General features: G+C 52.3%; 1 protein-coding gene across 1 annotated transcript; it reads left to right on the top strand.

The window, feature by feature from the left end:
• Positions 1 to 1,567: 1,567 nt before the first annotated feature.
• LOC101044294 (calcium release-activated calcium channel protein 1) lies at positions 1,568 to 21,769 on the top strand. Its single transcript, XM_039472423.2, has 2 exons — positions 1,568 to 2,114; positions 20,778 to 21,769. The coding sequence occupies exons 1-2, from the start codon at positions 1,803 to 1,805 to the stop codon at positions 21,378 to 21,380; spliced, it is 915 nt and encodes a 304-aa protein (XP_039328357.1). The 5' UTR covers positions 1,568 to 1,802; the 3' UTR covers positions 21,381 to 21,769.
• The last annotated feature ends 226 nt before the right edge of the window (positions 21,770 to 21,995 follow it).

The following is a 21,995-nucleotide window of genomic DNA, read 5'->3' as shown; positions in this document are numbered from 1 at the left end:
GTCTCAAAAAAAAAAAAAAAGAAACGTTTGACCTTTATTTCCTGTCCCTCTCCACCCCCCACTGATATATAAGATTCCATGAAGGTTATCATTTTCCTGGAATCCCTCAACACAGCACTTAATAGTTGCTCAGAAGACACCTGCTGAATGGGTTTGAGGATTCACTGGTTCAAAAAATATCAGCAACTGGTCACCCCAGTACATATCAGATGCTGGTGAACACAGGTGAACAAAGTGGTCAAGAGACCAAAAATCCCTACCCTAAAAAAAAAAAAAAGAAAGAAAGAAAGAAAGAAAAAGCTCCCTGCCCTGAATCTGTGTATTTTAATTTTTTTTTTTTTTTTTTTTTTTTTTTTTTTTTTTTTTGAGACGGAGTTTCGCCCTTGTTACCCAGGCTGGAGTGGTGCAATGGCGCGATCTCGGCTCACCGCAACCTCCGCCTCCTGGGCTCAGGCAATTCTCCTGCCTCAGCCTCCTGAGTAGCTGGGATTACAGGCACGTGCCACCATGCCCAGCTAATTTTTTGCACTTTTAGTAGAGACGGGGTTTCACCATGTTGACCAGGATGGTCTCGATGTCTTGACCTCGTGTTCCACCCGCCTCGGCCTCCCAAAGTGCTGGGATTACAGGCTTGAGCCACCGCGCCCGGCGTATTTTAAAATTAAAATGGCAGCTCCCGCATTATTTACTTCCTTTAGTCTGCTTTACTTACTTACTTATTTATTTATCTATTTTTGAGACGGAATTTCACTCGCTTCACCCAGGCTGCAAGGCTGGAGTGTAATGGCCCGACCTCCGCTCACTGCAACCTCCGCCTCCCAGGTCCAAGCCATGATTCTCCCGCCTCAGCCTCCCGAGCAGCTGGATTACAGGCGCCGCCACCACGCCCAGCTAATTTTTGTATTTTTAGTAGAGAGGGGGTTTCACGATGTTGGCCAGGCTTATCTTGAACTCCTGATCTCAGGTGATCCACCCTCCTCGGCCTCCCAAAGTGCTGGGATTACAGGCGTGAACCACCTTGCCCAGCCGCTTTATTTTTTCTACACTTTCACTTTCTAAACTATCATGAAATGGGCTCATTGGTGTTTGTGTGTCTTCCCAACCAGAACGCAGGCTCCAAGAGGGCACGGGATTTTGTCTATCTCGTTCACCACCCTACCCAGCCTCAGCACCTAGACCAGCAGCGTTGGCACTCAGTGAGCGCCAAACTCTAGACCTCGGCCCGCTCTTTTTCCTACAGACCTTGAGCCAACTTGTTCCAATGGGGACACGGGCCTCAGGAGGCGCCCAGAGGTGACCTCAGGTGGCCCGACCCAGGAGTCCGCGCTCCGGGAGCAGGGCCACGGGAGCAGCTGCGGTGAGGGGCGGCGCCAGGAGCCGGAGCGCGAGCACTGCGAGTCCCGGGGCAGCCGGGCGCTTCCAGGAAGCGGCGGGGGCGGCGGCGCGCCCGGGACCCTGGGCGGTGCCGTAGGCGGGGCCGGTCACGTGACGCCCACAATCCCGCCCACCTCTCCGTGGGCGGGGCCCAGATGGGCGGGGAGCATGCAAAACAGTCTGGGGCGGCGGCCAATCGTGGCGCGCGCCGGGGTCCCTGCCCCGGGGATCCGGGACGCCGCCCGCGCGCAGGCTCGGGTCGCTGCCGCCGGGGGGCTCTTGCCAGCGGCGCCGCGGGCCTGCGAGCTGGGGCAGCGGGCACTCTCTCGACCTCGTCCTCCTCGTCCTGTGCGGCCGGCCGGGTGAGGCCAGGCCCGCGTGGGGGGCAGGCGGCGCCCGGGCCGGCCCGCGCCTCGGCGGCGTGCTCCATGCATCCGGAGCCCGCCCCGCCCCCGAGCCGCAGCAGCCCCGAGCTTCCCCCGAGCGGCGGCAGCACCACAAGCGGCAGCCGCCGGAGCCGCCGCCGCAGCGGGGACGGGGAGCCCCCGGGGGCCCCGCCGCCGCCGCCGCCGCCGCCGCCCGCCCTCACCTACCCGGACTGGATCGGCCAGAGTTACTCCGAGGTGATGAGCCTCAACGAGCACTCCATGCAGGCGCTGTCCTGGCGCAAGCTCTACTTGAGCCGCGCCAAGCTCAAAGCCTCCAGCCGGACCTCGGCGCTGCTCTCCGGCTTCGCCATGGTGAGCTGGCCGCCCTACCCTCCCCCCTCTGCTGTCCCCGCCGCTCCCGCCCGCAGCCCCGACGGGGCCCGCTGGGGAGCGGGCTGGGCGGGCCGGGCTGGCCGGGTGAAGGGAAGAGCCGGGAGAAGCCGCGGTGCGCGCTGCACGGGGGGCAGAGGCGCTGGCTGTGAGCGCAGGTGGGCGTCAAGTGACTCCGTTCTGGGGTGCTGACCAGCCATGCCGGAGTCCCGGCTTGGGGGGCTCGGGTGCCTCCACATGGTTACACCTGCCCCAGCCAGAGTCGTAGATGCATCCCGAAGTTAGCTCTGTAAGAACCCGCCCCACGTGTATGCAGAGGGGAAAGGCAGGACTCAAAGGCTCGAACCCATCTGGGGGTGTCAGGAGGTGGGGACGAAGAGAAAGACTGCCCTGTGCCCCCACACCTGCGGCCGGAAGATATTGGCCGTATTCTTTTATCACCTTGTAGAGGGGATTTCCTGACACCCCTTTTCCACCGCATTTTCCGAGAGCCTCAGCCTGGGGGTTTGACAACCAGTCCCCACCTTCAGTTTTTTCTCCAGAAACTTGCCACTGAGTCACTGCGTGTGGGGGAGGAGGGAGGGACGTGTTCCCGTTGAATGGGCTCTTTCTTTTTTTCCGAGACGGAGTCTTGCACTGTCGCCCAGGCTAGAGTTCGGTGGCACGATCTCGGCTCACTACAACCTCTGCCGCCCAGGTTCAAGCAGTTTTCCTGCCTCAGCCTCCCGAGTAGCTGGGATTACAGGCAGGTGCCACCACTCCCGGCTAATTTTTGTATTCTTCGTAGAGACGGGGTTTCCCCATGTTGGCCAGGCTGGTCTTGAACTCTTGACCTCGTGATCTGCCGGCCTCGGTCTCCCAAAGTGCTGGGATTACAGGCGTGAGCCACCGCGCCCGGCCCAATGGGCTCCTTGATCTAGGAGCTAGTCATGCTTTCCTTCCCCCACATCCCAAGGATCTGGAGTGTGAAGCCTCTGAGGTGTGGGGTGGGTGAGGGCGTGGATGGGACTGAGAAGTGGCTCTGGGGATACCTTCAGGCTTAGCATCTTGGTATTTCTCTGGCGCAGGTCACTATCTAATAACTACATTATCATCACTTTCGGTGCTATCAGCCTGTGTGAATGGACTCTGCCTCCCCGCCCCCTTCGGTAGACAGAGCACTCCTGCCCCCGCCACAAGTGAGCTAAGCCCTTGGCCTTGAGGCAGGGAGTGGCTGCACCCTTCGTGTTTTCTTGGGAAGGGAGTGTGTCTGGGACTCTCCCTGCTTTGCCTTGCAGCAGAGCCTGAATTTTTTAGAGGCCCAGAGCACGCTGGGCAGGGAGATGGGGAGTGGGAAGCAGCCCTGGCTGCTTGCCTGCTAGCTGCCTTTGTGACCTCAGGCAGCTCACTCTCCCTCTCTGGGCCTCAATTCCTGAATCTGTCGAAGAAGGCTGCTACTCAAAAGTTTCTCTGATTTTGAGAATAAAATTGAGGGAGCCCCTGAGAGGAAATCAGGGAGTGTGTTTGTATAAAGGGACAGCACTCGTGTTTTTAGTTTAGATACGACAGAATTCTGCCGTTAGTTTCAAATCCTAAGAGACCAGGTTCTGCCTCGTGCCTGGAGAATCTCTGAAAAGACCTGGCATTTGCTAAACACTCACTCTGCTAGGTGCCTTAACTCCCGGGCTTACTCCGCAACAACTCTCTGTGGTGATTTTGTCAAAGGGCTTTCCGAAGACCGCACAGCCAGTACTGGGGAGCAGGATTTGAACTCGGGTCTGCTGGCATTCAGAACTTGCTCAGGCACTTGTACCCATTGCCGTCTGTAGGAACTCTGATAGATGTCCAGCCACGGACATGTTAGGACAGGCCTAGAAAATGAGAAACAGGACAAAAGAGTTTCTTTTAAGCCAAAGAAACTTTTATAATTGCACAGGGAGGGAGCTACCAGTTGTCAGCCTTTCCCTGCAGTGCTGCAGGTTTAAGATAATGGTTCCCCCTTTTCTTGTCATGAGTTTATAACTGCCCCAGGCCCCCTGTCACTCCTGAGGGGTGAGAACCAGATGAATGACACCTTCCTGCCTTCTCAAGTCCTCCCTCCCTCTGAAGACAGGCCTCATGGTCAGTGCAACCTCCTTCCTCTTGCTAAAAACAGTGTGGGGAAGTCAGGAGACTGGGGCAGCCAATGGCATGGGGTGGGCCTTGGCCTACCCGGTCTGTCTCTTGGGGACTTTTTATTTTCCCCTGCCTGGGTGGAGAAGGCTTCCCGGCTCTGCTGATGGAATGCCCAAAGTTCTGCAGGCAGGGAAGGATGGAACCCAGTGACTCTCCATTCTGCAGTTATAAGAGGGTAACTGGATGTACCCAGAAGCTGGAAATCTGTAGGAGAGATGGGATTGGGTGCAGGATGAGGGTCCTGCCATATCCCACCCCACCTTAGACGCCTAGCCTGTAAGTGAGCTTCAGAAAGGTGGGGGGTGCCCGCTGCCCCAATGCCATGGTAACAGAGTGACAAGTTCCTGGATTACTCTCCCTTGGCCTATGAGTCAGCACAACCAACTTCCTGCCCCCAGAGGGCTTCCTTCCCAGAGACCTGGAAAGTCAGAGAAGCTGACTTGACCTTTGATTGCCAAGGGGATAGGGTCCTCCACAAAGTACGGAGGGAACTGAGAGATTTCCCACTTCATGGGTAGAAGGGCCTGGCCAGGTGGCCATGAAGTGTTGGGGATGGGTGGGGCAGTGGGGGACCTCAGGCAAGTGGCTTTCCCCCTTTGATGCCAGTTTTCTTTTGTTTGTTTATGATGCCAGTTTTCTTATGCATATGGAGATGGCAGATCTCCCGTTGTCCCATGGACTCGCTTGAAGATTCATTATGAGGTCAGACTGGGCCCATAAAACATTGAGGAATTTTCAGGGTCTGATGTTGCGCCCTTGCCTGGATCCTCTCTGATCTGCAGACAAATTTCTTGCTGCAGACGGAGTTTCTAGGAACAGCAGGCACCATCCTCCAAACTCTAATGAGAGAGACAAAGCAAGGGGCCTTGGATATAGCATCCTGTCCAGCTCCTTGAGCCGAGTGTACTCTTGTGGGCTTTGATTCAGGCCCTCTGTGCCTCAGTTTATACTTCATCGAGAGGCAGCCAGCCTCAGCCTGACCCCATCCCCTGCAGGACTGGCAGCAAGTACATGTGGTGATCTCGTCTTCTGGGGAAGGTAGGCTGTAACATTAGCCTAAGCAGAAGATAATTGGGAAGGTCAGTCTGCTGCCGTAAACAAAATGCTTTCCACGACCTGGGATCAATTATTTTTGGATTATCTGCCTCCTCAGTTCTCTGCCCGCCAGCACCCTTCTGTTCCCAGGTTCTGCAGCTGGTTCAGAAGTTGCCTGTGGTTTCTGTGAAAATGAGTTGGAAGAAAGGACTCAAATCATAAGACACTCAGCCTCTGTGACATGTTCAGAGTTCAGGAACCATGGAAATGAGCAAGAAATTGCTCTCCCTGTTCCTAGTACTGATCACTGATAGTAATTATTATTGCTGTTGTTGATTAGGCTCTTGCAATAGGCTAGACAGTGTCCCATGTAGCATCTTGTGTGATCTTCCTACAACCAGGTGGATGTTAGGGACAAGCTGCCTCAGAAAACCCCCTCCACGCAAGCTGACCCTGCCCCCTGACTCTGCTCTGCAGCTGCATTCCTGAACTCCTATTCAGGTGCTGCAATTAAGCAAAGCCTGATTACAACCATCTGGGCAGCTTGGGAAGGACAGGGAAAGCAAATGTTTGTTTCCATACTTGTAAATTCCTGTTTTACACATACCTGTAAAATCCTGGTGTTTTTAGAACTGCCTCCACAAAAGTCACTGGATGATGTAGTGTACGTCTGTCACAAGTTAACAAACTATCTCTGTGCCTGTTACAAGCTGATAGATTATCTCAGTCCTGAAACTCCTTTATGCCCCTCTCACCCCATATAAACCCCTCATTTCGTAAGCTCGGGACTGCCTCCTTGATTGTTACGGTTAATAAAACTTGCTTGCGGCTGGTGCAGTGGCTCATGTCGTAATCCCAGCACTTTGGGAGGCTGAGGCAGGTGGATCACCTGAGGTTGGGAGTTCAAGACCAGCCTGACCAACATGGAGCAACCCCGTCTCTACTGAAAATACAAAAATCAGCCGAGCTTGGTAGCACATACCTGTATTCCCAGCTACTCAGGAGGCAGGAGAATTGCTTGAACCCAGGAGGCAGAGGTTGCGGTGAGCCAGGGTCACATCTTTGCCCTCCAACCTGGGCAACAAGAGCGAGACTCCATCTCAAAGAAAAAAAAAAAACTTGTTTGTCTGACTTTGGGTCTATTCTCCTTTTTCTTGGCTAACCTTACAGTGGGTACAGGTGGTCATCAAGAGGAAAGATTTGCCCAGGGTCACTTGGCCGGGAAGCTGCAGAGCCCTGTGGCTGTGGTGTAGTGCCGTTGCTGTGGGAGAGGAAGCATCACGGTGGAGGGGAACAGCGGAGAGGCTAAAGCAGAACAAGATCAGAACAGACACTTGAGCAAGACAGCTTGGTTCAAATCCCAGCTCTAGCCGGGCACGGTGGCATGAGCCTGTAGTCCTAGCTACTCGGAAGGCTGAGGTGGGAGGATCACCTGAGCCCAAGAGTTCTGGGCTGTAGTGCGCTATGCCGATCGGGTGTCCACACTAAGTTTGGCATCAATATGGTGAACACCTGAGAGGGGGGGATCACCAGGTTGCCTAAGGAGGGGTGAACCAGCCCAGGTCGGAAATGGAGCTGGTCAAACTCTGGTGCTGATCAGGATTGGGATCGTGCCTGTGAATAGCCACTGCACTCCAGCCTGGGCAGCATAGCGAGACCCGTCTCTTTATTAAAAAACAAATCTAAGCTCTGTCTCTTATAAAGGCAAGACCTTAAAACAAGTCATTTAACCCTTCTGGGCCTCAGTTTTCTCATCTTAAAAATGAAGTAGCCAGGCATGGTGGTGTGTGCCTATGATCTTGGCTGCTCGGGAGGCTGAGGCAGGGGAATTGCTTGAACCAGGGAGGTGAAGGTTGCAGTAGCCAAGATCATGCCACTGCACTCCAGCTTGGGCAACAAAGTGAAACTCCGTCTCAAAAAAAAAAAAAAAAAAAAAAAATTTAAAAAATAAAATGGAGTAACAGTACCAACCTCGTTGGTATGAGGATTCATTGAGGTAATATTTGCAAAGTACCTGACCCGAGTATCCCAGAAACTTGCTCACCCTTTTTCTCATGGTGTTAGGGCTGCTAAGGGTTAACTGAGTCAGAAGAATCCGGCTCTTCCCGAACCTTGAGGGTGGTGGAGTTAGGACTTAAGAAAGAGCCATCAAGTCAAAGGAAATGGCAGGAACAGTTAAAAATAAGAAATTACAGTGCCTAGGGGAAAGGTACAGGGGCTGTGTTTGGGGTTGACGGTGTATAGGAAGTAGTAGAGAATGTGAATCTAGCCAGGCAAGATGATAGAGGGTCTTGACTGGCTGTTTGGGAACTCTGAACTCATGGATAGGCAACAGGGAGCCATTGAAGGTTCTAGACAGGAGTTACATGATGAATCTATGATGGTGGTAGTCGTGGTGGTTACTGTTTATGGAAAGCCAGTTGTGCCAGGCATGAGCTTGAATACTTTTCTTTCATTCTTTCTTAACCCTCACCGTAGCTCTTAAAAGTATGTGCTGTAGCCGGGCGCGGTGGCTCAAGCCTGTAATCCCAGCACTTTGGGAGGCCGAGGGGGGTGGATCACGAGGTCGAGAGATCGAGACCATCCTGGTCAACAAGGTGAAACCCCGTCTCTACTAAAAATATAAAAAATTAGCTGGGCGTGGTGGCGCGTGCCTGTAATCCCAGCTACTCAGGAGGCTGAGGCAGGAGAATTGCTTGAACCCAGGAGGCGGAGGTTGCAGTGAGCCGAGATCGCGCCATTGCACTCCAGCCTGGGTAACAAGAGTGAAACTCCGTCTCAAAAAAAAAAAAAAGTATGTGCTGTAAACAGGAAAACTAAGGCTTCTAGATTCTAGAGGTTAAGGTTTCCCAGCTAGTAGAATTCATGCTCTTGTCTGGCTGGCTGGGAGCCATTTCCACTCTACCACCCTCTCATTTCCCCCACCCATGCAGGTTGTATGCTGGGCTTCTGAAATCTTCCAGACGCAAGATTCTGCGTGCTGGATTTGTACACCAGGCTATGGAGAAATGGGATTTTGCTGTGTCCTCAAGGGGAGGGTGCTTCCTTTGTAAAATTTCACAAGTGCCTGTGGCATATTTTGGGAATTCTGACCAAGAGCAATGTTGAACCCTACTGGTTGCTGGGTCCCTGATGAAGGATAACTCTGAGCAGGCTTCTAAGACAGCCCTATGGTAATCTGTGGGCTGAGGGTGAAGGGGAAAGTTCCTGTTGAGAAATAAAACTGAATATAAAGAATATAAAGTTTAAACATAGACAGCAGACCAGGTGCAGTGACTCACGCCTGTAATCCCAGCAGTTTGAGAGGCTGAGGTAGGAGGACAGCTGGAGCCTAGGAGTTGGAGACCAGCCCGGGCAGCATAGTGAGACCCCATCTCTACAAAGAATAATAATAATAATAATAAATAGCCAGGCGTGGTGGCAGATGCCTGTGGTCCCAAGTACTTGGGAGGCTGAGGCAGGAGGATCACTTGAGCCCAGAAGGTCGAGGCTGCAGTGAGCTGTAATAGTGCCACTTCACTCCAGTCTAGGTGACAGAGTGAGACCCTATCTCAAAAACAAATAAATCAATAAATAAAAATCAGCATAGACAGCAGATTTCTCTCTGATGATGTGTCTAAGAGTTCTTTAATATGTTTCCGGGAAGGAACATCTCAGACTGCTAAGACCACAGATTTTTCTTCAGAGGAGAATCTTGTGGAACTGTTATTTGATAGCCTTCCTTGGGGATCTTTGATGTCATCCAGGGGTCAGCTGGCTTTTTGTATAAAGGAGCCATGGGGTCTCAGTGGTAACTGCTCAACTCTGCCTTTGTAGCTGGAAAGCAGCACAGATAATAGGTGAGTGAGGGGGCATGGCTGTGTGCCAATAAAACTTTATTTACAAAAACTACAGACTCTTAATTTGGTGACCCTTGATCTAAGCCAAACTTTTTTTTGAGACAGAGTTTTGCTCTTGTTGCCCAGGCTGGAGTCGCCATCTCAGTTCACCATAACCTCCACCTCCTGGGTTCAAACAATTCTCCTGTCTCAGCCTCCTGAGTAGCTGGGATTACAGGCATGCACCACCGTGCCCAGCTAATTTTGTATTTTTAGTAGAAAAAGAGTTTCTCCATGTTGGTCAGGCTGGTCTTGAACTCTTGACCTCAGGTTGTCTGTCCGCCTCAGCCTCCCAAAGTGTGTTGCTTACAGGCGTGAGCCACCATGCCCGGCCCAAACTTTTTTTAAAAATGAGTCAGGATCAGGCAGGGCATGGTGGCTCATGTCTATAAGTAATCCCAGAATTTTGGGAGGCCCAGATAGGAGGATAACTTGAGCCCAGGAGTTGAAGACCAGCCTGGGCAACATAGTGACCTCCCAAAGTGTTGGGATTACAGATGTGAGCCAATGTGCTCATCTTTTTTTTATTTTTTATTTTTTATTTTATTTATTTATTTATTTATTTTTGAGACGGAGTTTCACTCTTGTTACCCAGGCTGGAGTGCAATGGCGCGATCTCGGCTCACCGCAACCTCTGCCTCCTGGGTTCAGGCAATTCTCCTGCCTCAGCCTCCTGAGTAGCTGGGATTACAGGCACGTGCCACCATGCCCAGCTAATTTTTTGTATTTTTAGTAGAGACAGGGTTTCACCATGTTGACCAGGATGGTCTCGATCTCTCGACCTCGTGATCCACCCCCCTCGGCCTCCCAAAGTGCTGGGATTACAGGCTTGAGCCACCGTGCCCGGCCGATTTTTTTTATTTATTATTTTTTTATTGAGACAGAGTCACTCTGTCACCCAGGTTGGAGTGCAATGGTGCAATCTTGGCTGACTGCAGACTCCACCTCCCAGGACCATATAGCCAGCATAGTGGTCCAGGGCTCTAGTCCCAGCTACTTAGTAGGCCGAGGCAGAAGGATCACTTGAACCTAGGAGTTCAAGGCTATAGTCAGCTATGATTGCACCACTGCACTCCAGCCTGGGCAACAAAGCACGACTCCCAGTCCTTAAAAACAAAAATTAGCAATAGCCTCAGTATTTGTATGCCTATAAATGATATGTGCATTCTAATAAATCATGTTATAAACATACATAAAAATAAAACATAGAACAGTTGAAAGGATAAGATAAATCAATGAATATCATACGAAGTTCTAATATGATCTTCCAAGCCCCAAGGAATCACCTACGATTATCTGCTGGACACTTTGGACCCCCTGGGCTGAAACACCCTAGGCCAGGCCTTACCTTTCTAAACTGCTGCAGCCACCTTTTATGGAGGCCCAGCACTAGATGCCGGAAGAACGGAGAAATAGTAGAGTGGAGGAAGCAAGATACATATGATTCTGCCTTGAGAATGCATTTGGTAAGTGGGAGTGGTGGGAAAGCATTGATTGAAGGCATTTATAACTAAAAATATTTATTTGCACCCAGGCAGGGTGGCTCACAGCTGTAATCTCAGATCTTTAGGAGGCCAAGGCAGATGGATCACTTGAGGCCAGGAGTTTGAGACCAGCCTGGCCAACATGGTGAAACTGCATCTCTACTAAAACTACAAAAATTAACCAGGTGTGGTGGCATGCACCTGTAATCCCAGCTACTTGGGAGGCTAAGACAGGAGAATTGCTTGAACCCTGGAGATGAAGGTTGCAGAGAGCCAAGATTGCACCATTGCACTCCAGCCTGTATGACAGTGAGAATCTGTCTCAAATAAATAAAAATAAAAATAAATTACTTGCTTAAGCGTTTAGCACCCATCAGGCTCCCTCCATCTCCCCTTTCTGGGCTAGGGATCTTGCTGTCTTATTCCCTGCTTTGTCTCCAGCAGGGCCACAAGGTCTTCTAGGCACATAGTAAGTTCTCAGTAACTATTCTCTAGATGAATGAGCGAATGACCCCGGAGCTCACCTGGAAGCCCAGGGAACAGCAGTGACATGAAGATAAAATTTAAAAATAAGATTTTATTTATTTTAAAATAAAATCTTTATTTAAAAAATAAATATTTGGCTGGGCGCGGTGGCTCAAGCCTGTAATCCCAGCACTCTGGGAGGCCGAGGCGGGTGGATCACGAGGTCGAGAGATCGAGACCATCCTGGTCAACATGGTGAAACCCCGTCTCTAGTAAAAATACAAAAAGTTAGCTGGGCATGGGGGCGCGTGCCTGTAATCCCAGCTACTCAGGAGGCTGAGGCAGGAGAATTGCCTGAACCCAGGAGGAGGAGGTTGCGGTGAGCCGAGATCGCGCCATTGCACTCCAGCCTGGGTAACAAGAGTGAAACTCCGTCTCAAAAAAAAGAAAAAATTTAAAAATTGGCCAGGTGCAATGGCTTGTGTCTGTAATACCTGCACTTTAGGAAGCCGAGGCCAGTGGATCACCTGAGGTCAGGAGTTCAAAACCAGCCTGGCCAAAATGGTGAATGAACTCCGTCTCTACTAAAAATAGAAAAAATTAGCCAAGTGTGGAGGCATGCGCCTGTAATCCCAGCTACTTGGGAGGCTGAGGCAGGAGAATCACTTGAACCCAGGAGATTGGAGGTTGCAGTGAGCTGATATAGCACCATTTCACTCCAGCCTGGGCAACCAGAGTGAAACTCCGTCTCAGAATTAAACAAAATAAAAATTTGCCAGGCATGGTGGTGCATGCCTGTAGTCCCAGCTATTTGGGAGGCTGAGATGGGAGGATCACTGAACCTGAGAGGTTGAGGCTGCAGTGAGCTGTGATCACCCAACTGCACCCTCGCCTGGGCAACAGAGTGAAACCCTGCCCCAAAAAAGAATTACTCAGTTGAGGCCAGGCACAGTGACTCACCTTTAATCTCAGCACTTTGGGAGGCGGAGGTGGTGGATCACCTGAGGTCGAGGGTTTGAGACCAGCCTGAACATGAAGAAACCCCATCTCTACTAAAAATAACAAAATTAACCAGGCATGGTGGCAGACACCTGTAATCCCAGCTTCTTGGGAGGCTGAGGCAGAATTTCTTGAATCCAGGAGGTGGGGGTTGCAGTGAGCCGAGATTGTGCTGTTGCATTCCAGCCCGGGCAACAGAGCAAGACTCCGTCTCAAAAAAACCAATTAGCCAGTTGAAGAGAAAGTCTGGGCCTGTGTTCCCCTACCTTGTGTGCAAGTTCAACCTATTCATGGCTTGTGACAAATTTAGTAAGTTGCAACAAGGACCTTTGTTATTTCTTTCTTTTGATAACTTTGGTACCAAGCTACTGGTCCTTTTTAGAAAGCGGTAAGGATGAAGTGAAACAAAGTAGCAGCATGCATTCCATCTTGCAAGAATAGGCCTTATTGGCATGCTTTAAGGCTAAATGTTGCTTGGTGAAACTTTTGTTTCTGTTATAAACGCGTGCGTGTCTATTTACGGAAATATTTGGAGCCCTGGACTGTCATGGTCACGACTTTGTAAACCACTGCACACTGAGCCTCAATCCCCTCTTAAGATACGGTTTGCAGTTGAGGTGGGGCGGGCAGGCTCAGACAGCTCCGGGTGACCCTGCATGATTGCAGCTAAGTGGCCTCATGTTCCAGGCGGCAGCCATCCACCCTCCTAAAAGGAGGGACGAGAAAAGAAGTAGGCGCGGGCAGGAAGGCTGCGGGGGCTGAGGTCAGCGCGGCACGGGAGGGCTGCCTCGGAGGGATCTGGACTTGCAGGCGCCAGGTGCCCGGGGTCTCCATGGAGCCCAGCAGGAGCCGGGAGAGATGACTGGCACTCGGGTGAGGTGGGCCGATGCCTGGTACAGTCTGCCAGGGCCGGCCAGGCCCTGCCCTTCGCAGTTTCATAACCCTTTTCTTGGCCCTTGCTAAGGTTTGGCATCTCTAGCCAAACCCCCAATGGGGGGATCCCTGGACCAGTGTGAGGTGGTGATGTGGGTCTCTTGCCTTTCCTATCCCTTTAGGGTTCGCCTTGCCAGGTTCAGACGGCCAGCGGCTGGCCGGGGGCTGTTTATTTTGGGCTGACGGGCTATATTTACCTTGTGAAGCTGCATGCCATCTGATCTGATTCAATCTCACCGGGGCCCAGCTGGGGCCCTGGCAGCCAGCTGCCAGGTCTGCAGGGCCCCCGGCCTTCACCCTCCTCACGCAGGGGGAGATTTCCGGAGCAGGAAGTGTCCTGGAAAAAGTGGTGGCTTTTATTCCTGTGAAATTGTCATCAAGCTTCATGACACATGCCAACCGTCCCTTTCTTCTCACTTTGAATCGTTCTTTTACCCACCCCCCTGAACCCAGTGACATTGAACTTGGTCCCAAGTGTGGGCACATACAGCCTGCCTATGTGGCCGGAGTTCCAGGAATCGGAGGGTCCGGTGAGGGTGATGGGGTTTCTTCCGGAGCAGGACAGCAGGCCCCTTCCTCTTCCTTGGAACGCCCAGCCTCTCCCCTCTCCCCAGCCCAGAAAACCTCAGGGCGGGCTGGCAAGTGTTGGTGTCTCCTGGTCGTGTGTGTCCCAACAGCTGCACTGCTTTCTGGCCCTGGAGCCTGCGGGGTGACAAGTGGTGTGGAATGTGGTGGTCTCTGTCCTGTGGAGGTGGCCAGCAGGCCAGGTGTGGCTTGGGGTACACATCCTCTTTGTGGCTGGGGTTTGGAGCTGGGGCTGCCTCTGTACAGCAGGCGAGGCCCAGAGTCAGGGTTGGAAGGTGGGCATGTGGGGTCCTTGTCTCTAGCCTGAGCCAAGGGTATCCAGCTACGATTTCTCTTCCACTTCAAGCTCTGTTTTTCTTTTTGTCTTTTCTTTTCTTCACCACCCCCCCCCTTTTTTTTTAAAGAGATAGAGAGTCTTACTCTGTTGCCCACACTGAAGTGCAGTGGTGCAGTCAGAGCTTACTACAGCCTCAAACTCCTGGGCTCAAGGGATCCTCCTACCTCAGCCTCTCAAGTAGCCGAGATTGGCTGGGCATGGTGGCTCACACCTGTAATCCCAGCACTTTGGGAGGCTGAGGCAGGGAGATCATCTGAGGTTGGGAGTTTGAGACCAGCCTGGCCAATATGGTGAAACCCCCATTTCTACTAAAAATACAAAAATTAGGCCGGGCGCGGTGGCTCAAGCCTGTAATCCCAGCACTTTGGGAGGCCGAGGCGGGTGGATCACGAGGTCGAGAGATCGAGACCAACCATGGTCAACATGGTGAAACCCCGTCTCTACTAAAAATACAAAAAAATTAGCTGGGCATGGTGGTGCGTGCCTATAATCCCAGCTACTCAGGAGGCTGAGGCAGGAGAATTGCCTGAACCCAGGAGGCGGAGGTTGCGGTGAGCCGAGATCGCGCCATTGCACTCCAGCCTGGGTAACAAGCGAAACTCCGTCTCAAAAAAATAAATAAATAAATAAAAATAAAAAAATTAGCTGGGTGTGGTGGCGGGCGCCTATAGTCCCAGCTGCTCAGCAGGCTACAGTAGGAGAATCGCTTGAACCCAGGAGGCGGAGGTTGCAGTGAGCTCTACTGCAACCCAGCCTGGGTGACAGAGTGGAGCTCTGTCTCAAAAATAAAAAAAAAAAAAGGGCCGGGTGCGGTGGCTCAAGCCTGTAATCCCAGCACTTTGGGAAGCCGAGGCGGGTGGATCACAAGGTCAAGAGATCGAGACCATCTTGGTCAACATGGTGAAACCCCATCTCTACAAAATACAAAAAATTAGCTGGGCATGGTGGCGCGTGCCTGTAATCCCAGCTACTCAGGAGGCTGAGGCAGGAGAATTGCCTGAACCCAGGAGGCGGAGGTTGCGGTGAGCCGAGATCGCGCCATTGCACTCCAGCCTGCTGGGTAACAAGAGCGAAACTCCGTCTCCAAAAAAAAAAAAAAAAAAAAAAAAAAAAAGTAGCTGGGGCAACAGGCATGCCCACTATACCCAGCTAATTTTTTTTTTCTGTGTGCACTTGTGTGTGTGTGTGTGTGTGTGTGTGTGTGACAGTGACAGAGAGAGAGAGTGAGAGTGAGAGAATCTCACTTTGTTGCCCAAGCTGGAGTACGATAGCACAGTCAGCCTCAATGCAGCCTCAATCTCCTGGGCTCAAGGGATTCCCTCACCTCAGCCTCCCGAGTAGCTAGGACTACAGGTCCCACAGACCCAGCTAATTTTTCTTTTTAAATGTTTTTCCTTGGAAGCTGAACGCAGGTGCAAATCCTGGTACACCCAGCTAATTTTTTGGTTTTGTAGAAATGAGGTTTCACTATGTTGCCCTGGGGGATCTCCAATTCCTGGCCTCAAGTGATCCTTCTCCCTCAGCTCCCCAAAGTGCTGGATTATAGGTGTGTGCCTAGTTTATGGTTTTTTTTTGTTTTTTTTTTTTTTTTTTTTTAAACTAAGATTTATTGAGCTGCTGTAGCTGGCCCTATGCTAAACATCTACATGTAATCTCAGTCAGCATGTGAGGGAGGTGCTCCCTTGCCCCCGTCATACCCTGGCTGTGGAGCCAAGTTGGACTTGGTTTCAAATGGAGCAGCCAAGTAACCATTTGCACAGCTGACCTCACCTTTCTGAGCCTCAGTTTTCTCATTTGTGGAAGAAAAATAATGGTATTAGTAACTCATGGGATCCTCTTTTTTTTAAAAAAAAAATAATAAGATGGGGTTTCACCATGATGACCAGGCTGGTCTTGAACTCCTGACCTCAGGTAATCCACTCACCTCAGCCTCCCAAAGTGCTAGAATTACAGGCGTGAGTCACCATGCCCAGCTGGGATCCTCTTTTTTTTTTTTTAAAAAAAAAAAAAAAAAAAAAAAAAGAGTTGCCGGGCGCGGTGGCTCAAGCCTGTAATCCCAGCACTTTGGGAGGCCGAGGCGGGCGGATCATGAGGTCAAGAGATCGAGACCATCCTGGTCAACATAGTGAAACCCCGTCTCTACTAAAAATACAAAAAATTAGCTGGGCATGGTGGCACGTGTCTGTAATTCCAGCTACTCAGGAGGCTGAGGCAGGAGAATTGCCTGAACCCAGGAGGCGGAGGTTGCGGTGAGCCGAGATTGCGCCATTGCACTCCAGCCTGGGTAAGGAGCGAAACTCCATCTCAAAAAAAAAAAAAAAGAGTCTCTGTCTCCCAGACTGGAGTACAGTGGTGCTATCTTGGCTCACTGCAACCTCTGCCTCCCAGGTTCAAGCGATTCTCCTGTCTCAGCCTCCCAAGTAGCTGGGATTACAGGCGCCCACCACCACATCCAGCTAATTTTTTTTTTTTTTGAGACAGGGTCTCACTCTGTCATCCAGGCTGGAGTGCAGTGGTACGATCTCAGCTCACTGCAACCTCCGCCTCCCGTACTCAAGCAATTCTCATGCCTCAGCCTTCTGAGTAGCTGAGATTACAGGTGCGTGCCACCACACTCGGCTAATTTTTTTGTATTTTTGGTAGAGGCGGGGTTTAACCATTGTTGGCCAGGCTGGTTTCAAACTCCTGACCTCAAGTGATCCACCTGCCTCAGCCTCCCAGAGTGCTGGGATTATAGGCGTGAGCCACTGTGCCCAGCCTGTATAGACATGGAAACTGTGGCACAGAGAGGTAGAGATCCTTTTCCAAGGTCACCAGCTTTGTAACTGGAGGAGCCAGTTTGCAGCCAGCTGTGTGGTGTGCTCTGCAGTCCTGACGGCTGCACAGTGGGAGAGAGACACTTCCTTGGGGTTGCTGGGGCGCAGGTGAGGCACGAACTAGGGAGCAGAGTGGGACTGTAGACCTGTGTACAGGCCCCATAGGCACACCCGCAGCGGCCAGCTCAGGGTCTGTGCCTCCAAAGGCTCCAGACATTTCCAGTGAGTGGATCAGTGCAGTGGACCTGGGGCAGCTCAACCACCGCCACCGCCACCGCTGCTTGTCCTGTCTCGGGTTTCAGGTTCCGGGGCGGCAGGCCAGAGCAGGAAGAGGAAGTGCTAGGGGTGGGGAGGTGGCAGGAGACACTGGCTGCTGGAGGGGGCTCCCCTCTTCGAGGTGTGGGCAGGCCTGGGGACAGAGAGCAGTGAGCTGCAGGATGTGGCCCTCCAGCTGCCATGCCCTGGCGGCCTGCTCCACGTCTTGTGTCCAGCACCCACATGTGCTGTGACACCCTCACCCGCATGGACTCAGAATTCTCAGGGCTGGCTTTAGGCCACCAAAGATCTTAAACACGGTAGAAATTCTGATGGCGCTGCCCCAAATTTATATGAGCTTGAAATGTTTTGTAAACGCCTAGGCTGAAAAGTACATACCGTCATCCATTGTGGGCATTCTTAGGCAAAAGCCTGCAGATCCCGTTTAAATTGTCAGAAAAGTCCTATGAATAAATGATACTTGGCTGTTTTAAGGAGAGTGTTCACCATCTTCAGATTCTCAAAAGGTATCCGACCCCAAGTCAGATCTAGGTTGTGACCTTCATCTCACTGCGTCCCCGCCTTTTATGGGTTGGAGAGGAGGGTCTTGGTCAAAGTTACCCGGCAGGCAGTTACAGAGCTGGGACAAGGGTCTGCTGATCTGGCCTGGTGCCGTTCTTTCTGCCTGAACGTGCCCCTCTGCAGGAGGGTAGAAGCCCCAGGAGGATGTCATAGAGTCTTGGTTAGGAGTGACGTTCCCAAACTGAGTCGTAATAAAGCTCAATTTTATTGAGGGTTTGTTGTATGCTGGACACTACCTATTTTACGTGGATTAACTCTCTTAATCCTCACAAGAAGCCTTCGAGGCTTGTACCATTATTCCCGTTTTACAGATGTGGATACAGAAGCACAGAAAGTTGAAAGAGCTTGCCAGAGTCACACAGCCTAATACAGGGCAGGGGAGTCAGGGTTCAAGCCAGGCAGGCTGCAAAAGGATAAAAAAAAAGGAGAATGGTGGGGAAGGAAGGAGCCCATACCCCTATCTAGGGTTGAAAGGGGTGAGGCCAGGAATTCCCTGCCTGCTGGGGGCCAGGCTGGTGTGTGGCTAATGGAGAAACCTCAGCATTAGGCTTCCCACTCCGAGCCTGCCACATACATAGCAAACACTTTATAAAGAGTCACTGTCCTTGATGGAATTCTACCGTCTCCCTACCCACCTCCCTCCAGCCCTCATGGGTTGAACCTGGTCGCATGCCCACTGCCTGCTGCTCCCTGCCCAGATCTGATGAGCTGGCTCCTTTGCATAGGGGTGATTTGCAAGGCCCAGGTGAGGAGCAGCGAGTGTCTGTCCCGAAGCATGGTCCTGGTGACCTCGGGCCCACAGGTCTCCAGGAACTGGAGGCAACTGGTGTGTCAGCCCTGGGGCTGGGGAGGAGATGGCCCCAGGGTACACTGGCCCCAGGCCGCACCAGGGCTAAGCCCATGGCTTCTGGGAAGCCTGCTCGGTACTTGTCAAGTCGTGCACTGTGTTCTCAGAAGGGCCTGGGTGTGCCCTGGGAGGGCAGCCACTACCCCTCTCCCTGTCCCCAGTGCAGGGCATGAAGGAGAAGCCTCTGCTTGGGTGTGAGGATGTGGGACCAACAGCACTGGTAGCTGGTGATTGCTTTTTTTCATGCTTTTATTTTAACCATAATAAAATATGCATACCAAAATTTACCATTTTGACCATTGATGGTAGTTGGTTTTTAATTTAATTTTTAACTTTTTTTTTTTTTTTTTTTTTTTTTGAGACAGAGTTTCGCTCTTGTTACCCAGGCTGGAGTGCAATGGCGTGATCTCGGCTCACCGCAACCTCCGCCTCCTGGGTTCAGGCAATTCTCCTGCCTCAGCCTCCTGAGTAGCTGGGATTACAGGCACGAGCCACCATGCCCAGCTAATTTTTTGTATTTTTAGTAGAGACGGGGTTTCACCATGTTGACCAGGATGGTCTCGAACTCTCGACCTCGTGATCCACCCGCCTCGGCCTCCCAAAGTGCTGGGATTACAGGCTTGAGCCACCGCGCCCGGCAACTTTTTTTTAATTAATTTTTTTTTTTTGAGATGGAGTCTTGCTCTGTTGCCCAGGCTGGAGTGCAATGGCACAATCTCTGCTTACTACAACCTCCACCTCCTGAGTTCAAGCAATTCTCCTGCCTCAAACTCCTAAATAGCTGAGATTATTGGTGTGTGCCACCATGCCCAGTTAATTTTTTTGCTTTTAGTAGAGACAGAGTTTCACCATCTTAGCCAGGCTGGTCTCGAACTCCTGACCTTAGGTGATCCACCTGCCTCGATCTCCCAAAGTGCTAGGATCATAGGCATGAGCCACTGCACCCCGCCTTATTTTATTATTTTGAGAGGCAGGGTCTTGCTCTGGTGCCCTGACTGGAGGGCAGTGGTACAGTCATGGCTCACTACCACCTCAAACTCCTGGGCTCCAGGGATCCTCCCGCCCCAGACTCCCAAGTAGCTAGAACTACAGGTACACACCACCACCCCCAGCTATTATAATACTTTTTTTGTAGAGATCAGGTTTCTCTGTGTTGCCCGGGCTGTTCTCAAACTCCTGGTCTCAAGCAGCCCTCCCACCTGGGCCTCCAAAGTGTTGAGATTATGGGTGTGAGCCACTGTGCCTGGCCTGCAGTTGGCTTCTAGTACCTGGCCAGGTGGTAATAGGAGTGATTTGGGAGATGGTTACCATGTGCCAGCTCTCATTTAATTGTTAAAATAATTCTATGAACTGGCTGGGTACAGTGGCTCACTCCTGTAATCCCAGCACTTAGGGAGGCTTAGGTAGTCGGGTGGATCACCTGAAGTCGAGAGTTTGAGACCCGGTTGGCCAACATGGTGAAACCTCGTCTCTACCAAAAATGAAAAAAATGCCGGGCGCGGTGGCTCAAGCCTGTAATCCCAGCACTTTGGGAGGCCGAGGCGGGTGGATCACGAGGTCAAGAGATCAAGACCATCCTGGTCGACATGGTGAAACCCCGTCTCTACTAAAAATACAAAAAATCAGCTGGGCATGGTGGCGTGTGCCTGTAATCCCAGCTACTCAGGAGGCTGAGGCAGGAGAATTGCCTGAACCCAGGAGGCGGAGGTTGCGGTGAGCCGAGATCGCGCCATTGCACTCCAGCCTGGGTAACAAGAGCGAAACTCCGTCTCAAAAAAAAAAAAAAAATGCAAAAAATTAGCCAGGTGTGTTAGCACACACCTCTAGTCCCAGGTATTGGGAGACTGAGGCAGGAGGATTACTCGAATCCAGGAGGTGGAGGTTGCAATCAGCCGAGATCGCACCGCTGCACTCCAGACTGGGCAAAAGAGTGCAACTCTGTCTGAAAAAAAAAATCCTATGAACTACTATTATAGTCCTATTTTACAGATAAGAAAGTTGAGGCTCAGATTGGTTAAGTGAGTTTCCCAGGGTTGCACAGCTAGTGAGTGCCAGGGCTGGGATCAGATCCAGGTGGCCTTGGGTCCTGCTTTCTTTAGGACTTTCTGCTGCTCTCAGCCCCAAGTGCATGGGCCTTACTATCCCCTGTGAAAACAGGCTCGGAGAGGCCAAGTGACTGGCCGGGGTCCCAGAGCCTGGAGGGAGGAGAGCCGGGTCTGGAGCGTGGCAGTGTGGGCTGGGACCACTGGCACTCATCCCGCCTGTCACCCCGCAGGTGGCGATGGTGGAGGTGCAGCTGGACGCTGACCACGACTACCCGCCAGGGCTGCTCATTGCCTTCAGCGCCTGCACCACGGTGCTGGTGGCCGTGCACCTGTTTGCGCTCATGATCAGCACCTGCATCCTGCCCAATATCGAGGCGGTGAGCAACGTGCACAACCTCAACTCAGTCAAGGAGTCGCCACACGAGCGCATGCACCGCCACATCGAGCTGGCCTGGGCCTTCTCCACCGTCATCGGCACGCTGCTCTTCCTGGCCGAGGTCGTGCTGCTCTGCTGGGTCAAGTTCTTGCCCCTCAAGAGGCAGCCAGGCCAGCCGAGGCCCACCAGCAAGCCCCCCGCCGGTGGGGCGGCCGCCAACGTCAGCACCAGCGGCATCACCCCAGGCCAGGCGGCCGCCATCGCCTCCACCACCATCATGGTGCCCTTCGGCCTGATCTTCATCGTCTTTGCCGTCCACTTCTACCGCTCACTGGTCAGCCATAAGACGGACCGACAGTTCCAGGAGCTCAACGAGCTGGCGGAGTTTGCCCGCTTACAGGACCAGCTGGATCACAGAGGGGACCACCCCCTGACGCCCGGCAGCCACTATGCCTAGGCCCTTGCGGTCAGGGCCCTTCCAGCGCTTTGCTCTTAGCCCTTCCCCATGACCTTGTCCTGCCCCAGCCTCACGGACAGCCTGCGCAAGGGGCTGGGCTGCAGCAGGGGGCAGAGCGTGGAGGGAAGAGGCTTTTTGTTAAGAGAAATTTCTGCACTTTTGAAACTGTCCTCTAAGAGAATAAGCACTTCCTGTTCTTCCAGCTCCGGGTCCACCTCCTGTTACGAGGCGGTGGGGGTCAAAGTGGGGCCACAGGCTCGCTGTGTCCCCTCTCCCCTGTGCCGGTGCCACCTGGGTGCCTCCTGTCCTGTCCGTCTCAGCCTCTCTCTCGTCCAGCGTTGAGTGTGAACATGTGTGTGTGACATAAATATACTCATAAGGACACCTGCTTCCTGTGTCTAGCGTTTCTTGGGCCGGGCTACTGATATCATGCCTCAGCCTGGTTATGTGAGCCTCTGGGCAAACTTAAAACACATTTTTTGTTTGTTTTTGTTTTTCTGAGACAGAGTTTCGCTCTTGTTGCCCAGGCTGGAGTGCAGTGGCGTGATCCATAAAGTCACCATGGGCCGGGTGTGGTGGCTCATGCCTGTAACCCCAGCACTTTGGGAGGCCAAG

Source organism: Saimiri boliviensis, chromosome 7 (assembly GCF_048565385.1).
Source record: "Saimiri boliviensis isolate mSaiBol1 chromosome 7, mSaiBol1.pri, whole genome shotgun sequence".
NCBI lineage: Eukaryota > Metazoa > Chordata > Mammalia > Primates > Cebidae > Saimiri > Saimiri boliviensis.
The sequence above is the reverse complement of the archived record's forward strand: the minus strand, read 5'-3'. Positions and strand labels throughout refer to the sequence as shown.

Bases quoted from the DNA above. Each gene is read 5' to 3' on its own strand.
- LOC101044294 (XM_039472423.2), top strand. From the start codon at position 1,803: ATGCATCCGGAGCCCGCCCCGCCCCCGAGCCGCAGCAGCCCCGAGCTT. The intron at 2,115-20,777 runs GTGAGCTGGCCG...GTCACCCCGCAG, and splicing joins TGCTCTCCGGCTTCGCCATG to GTGGCGATGGTGGAGGTGCA.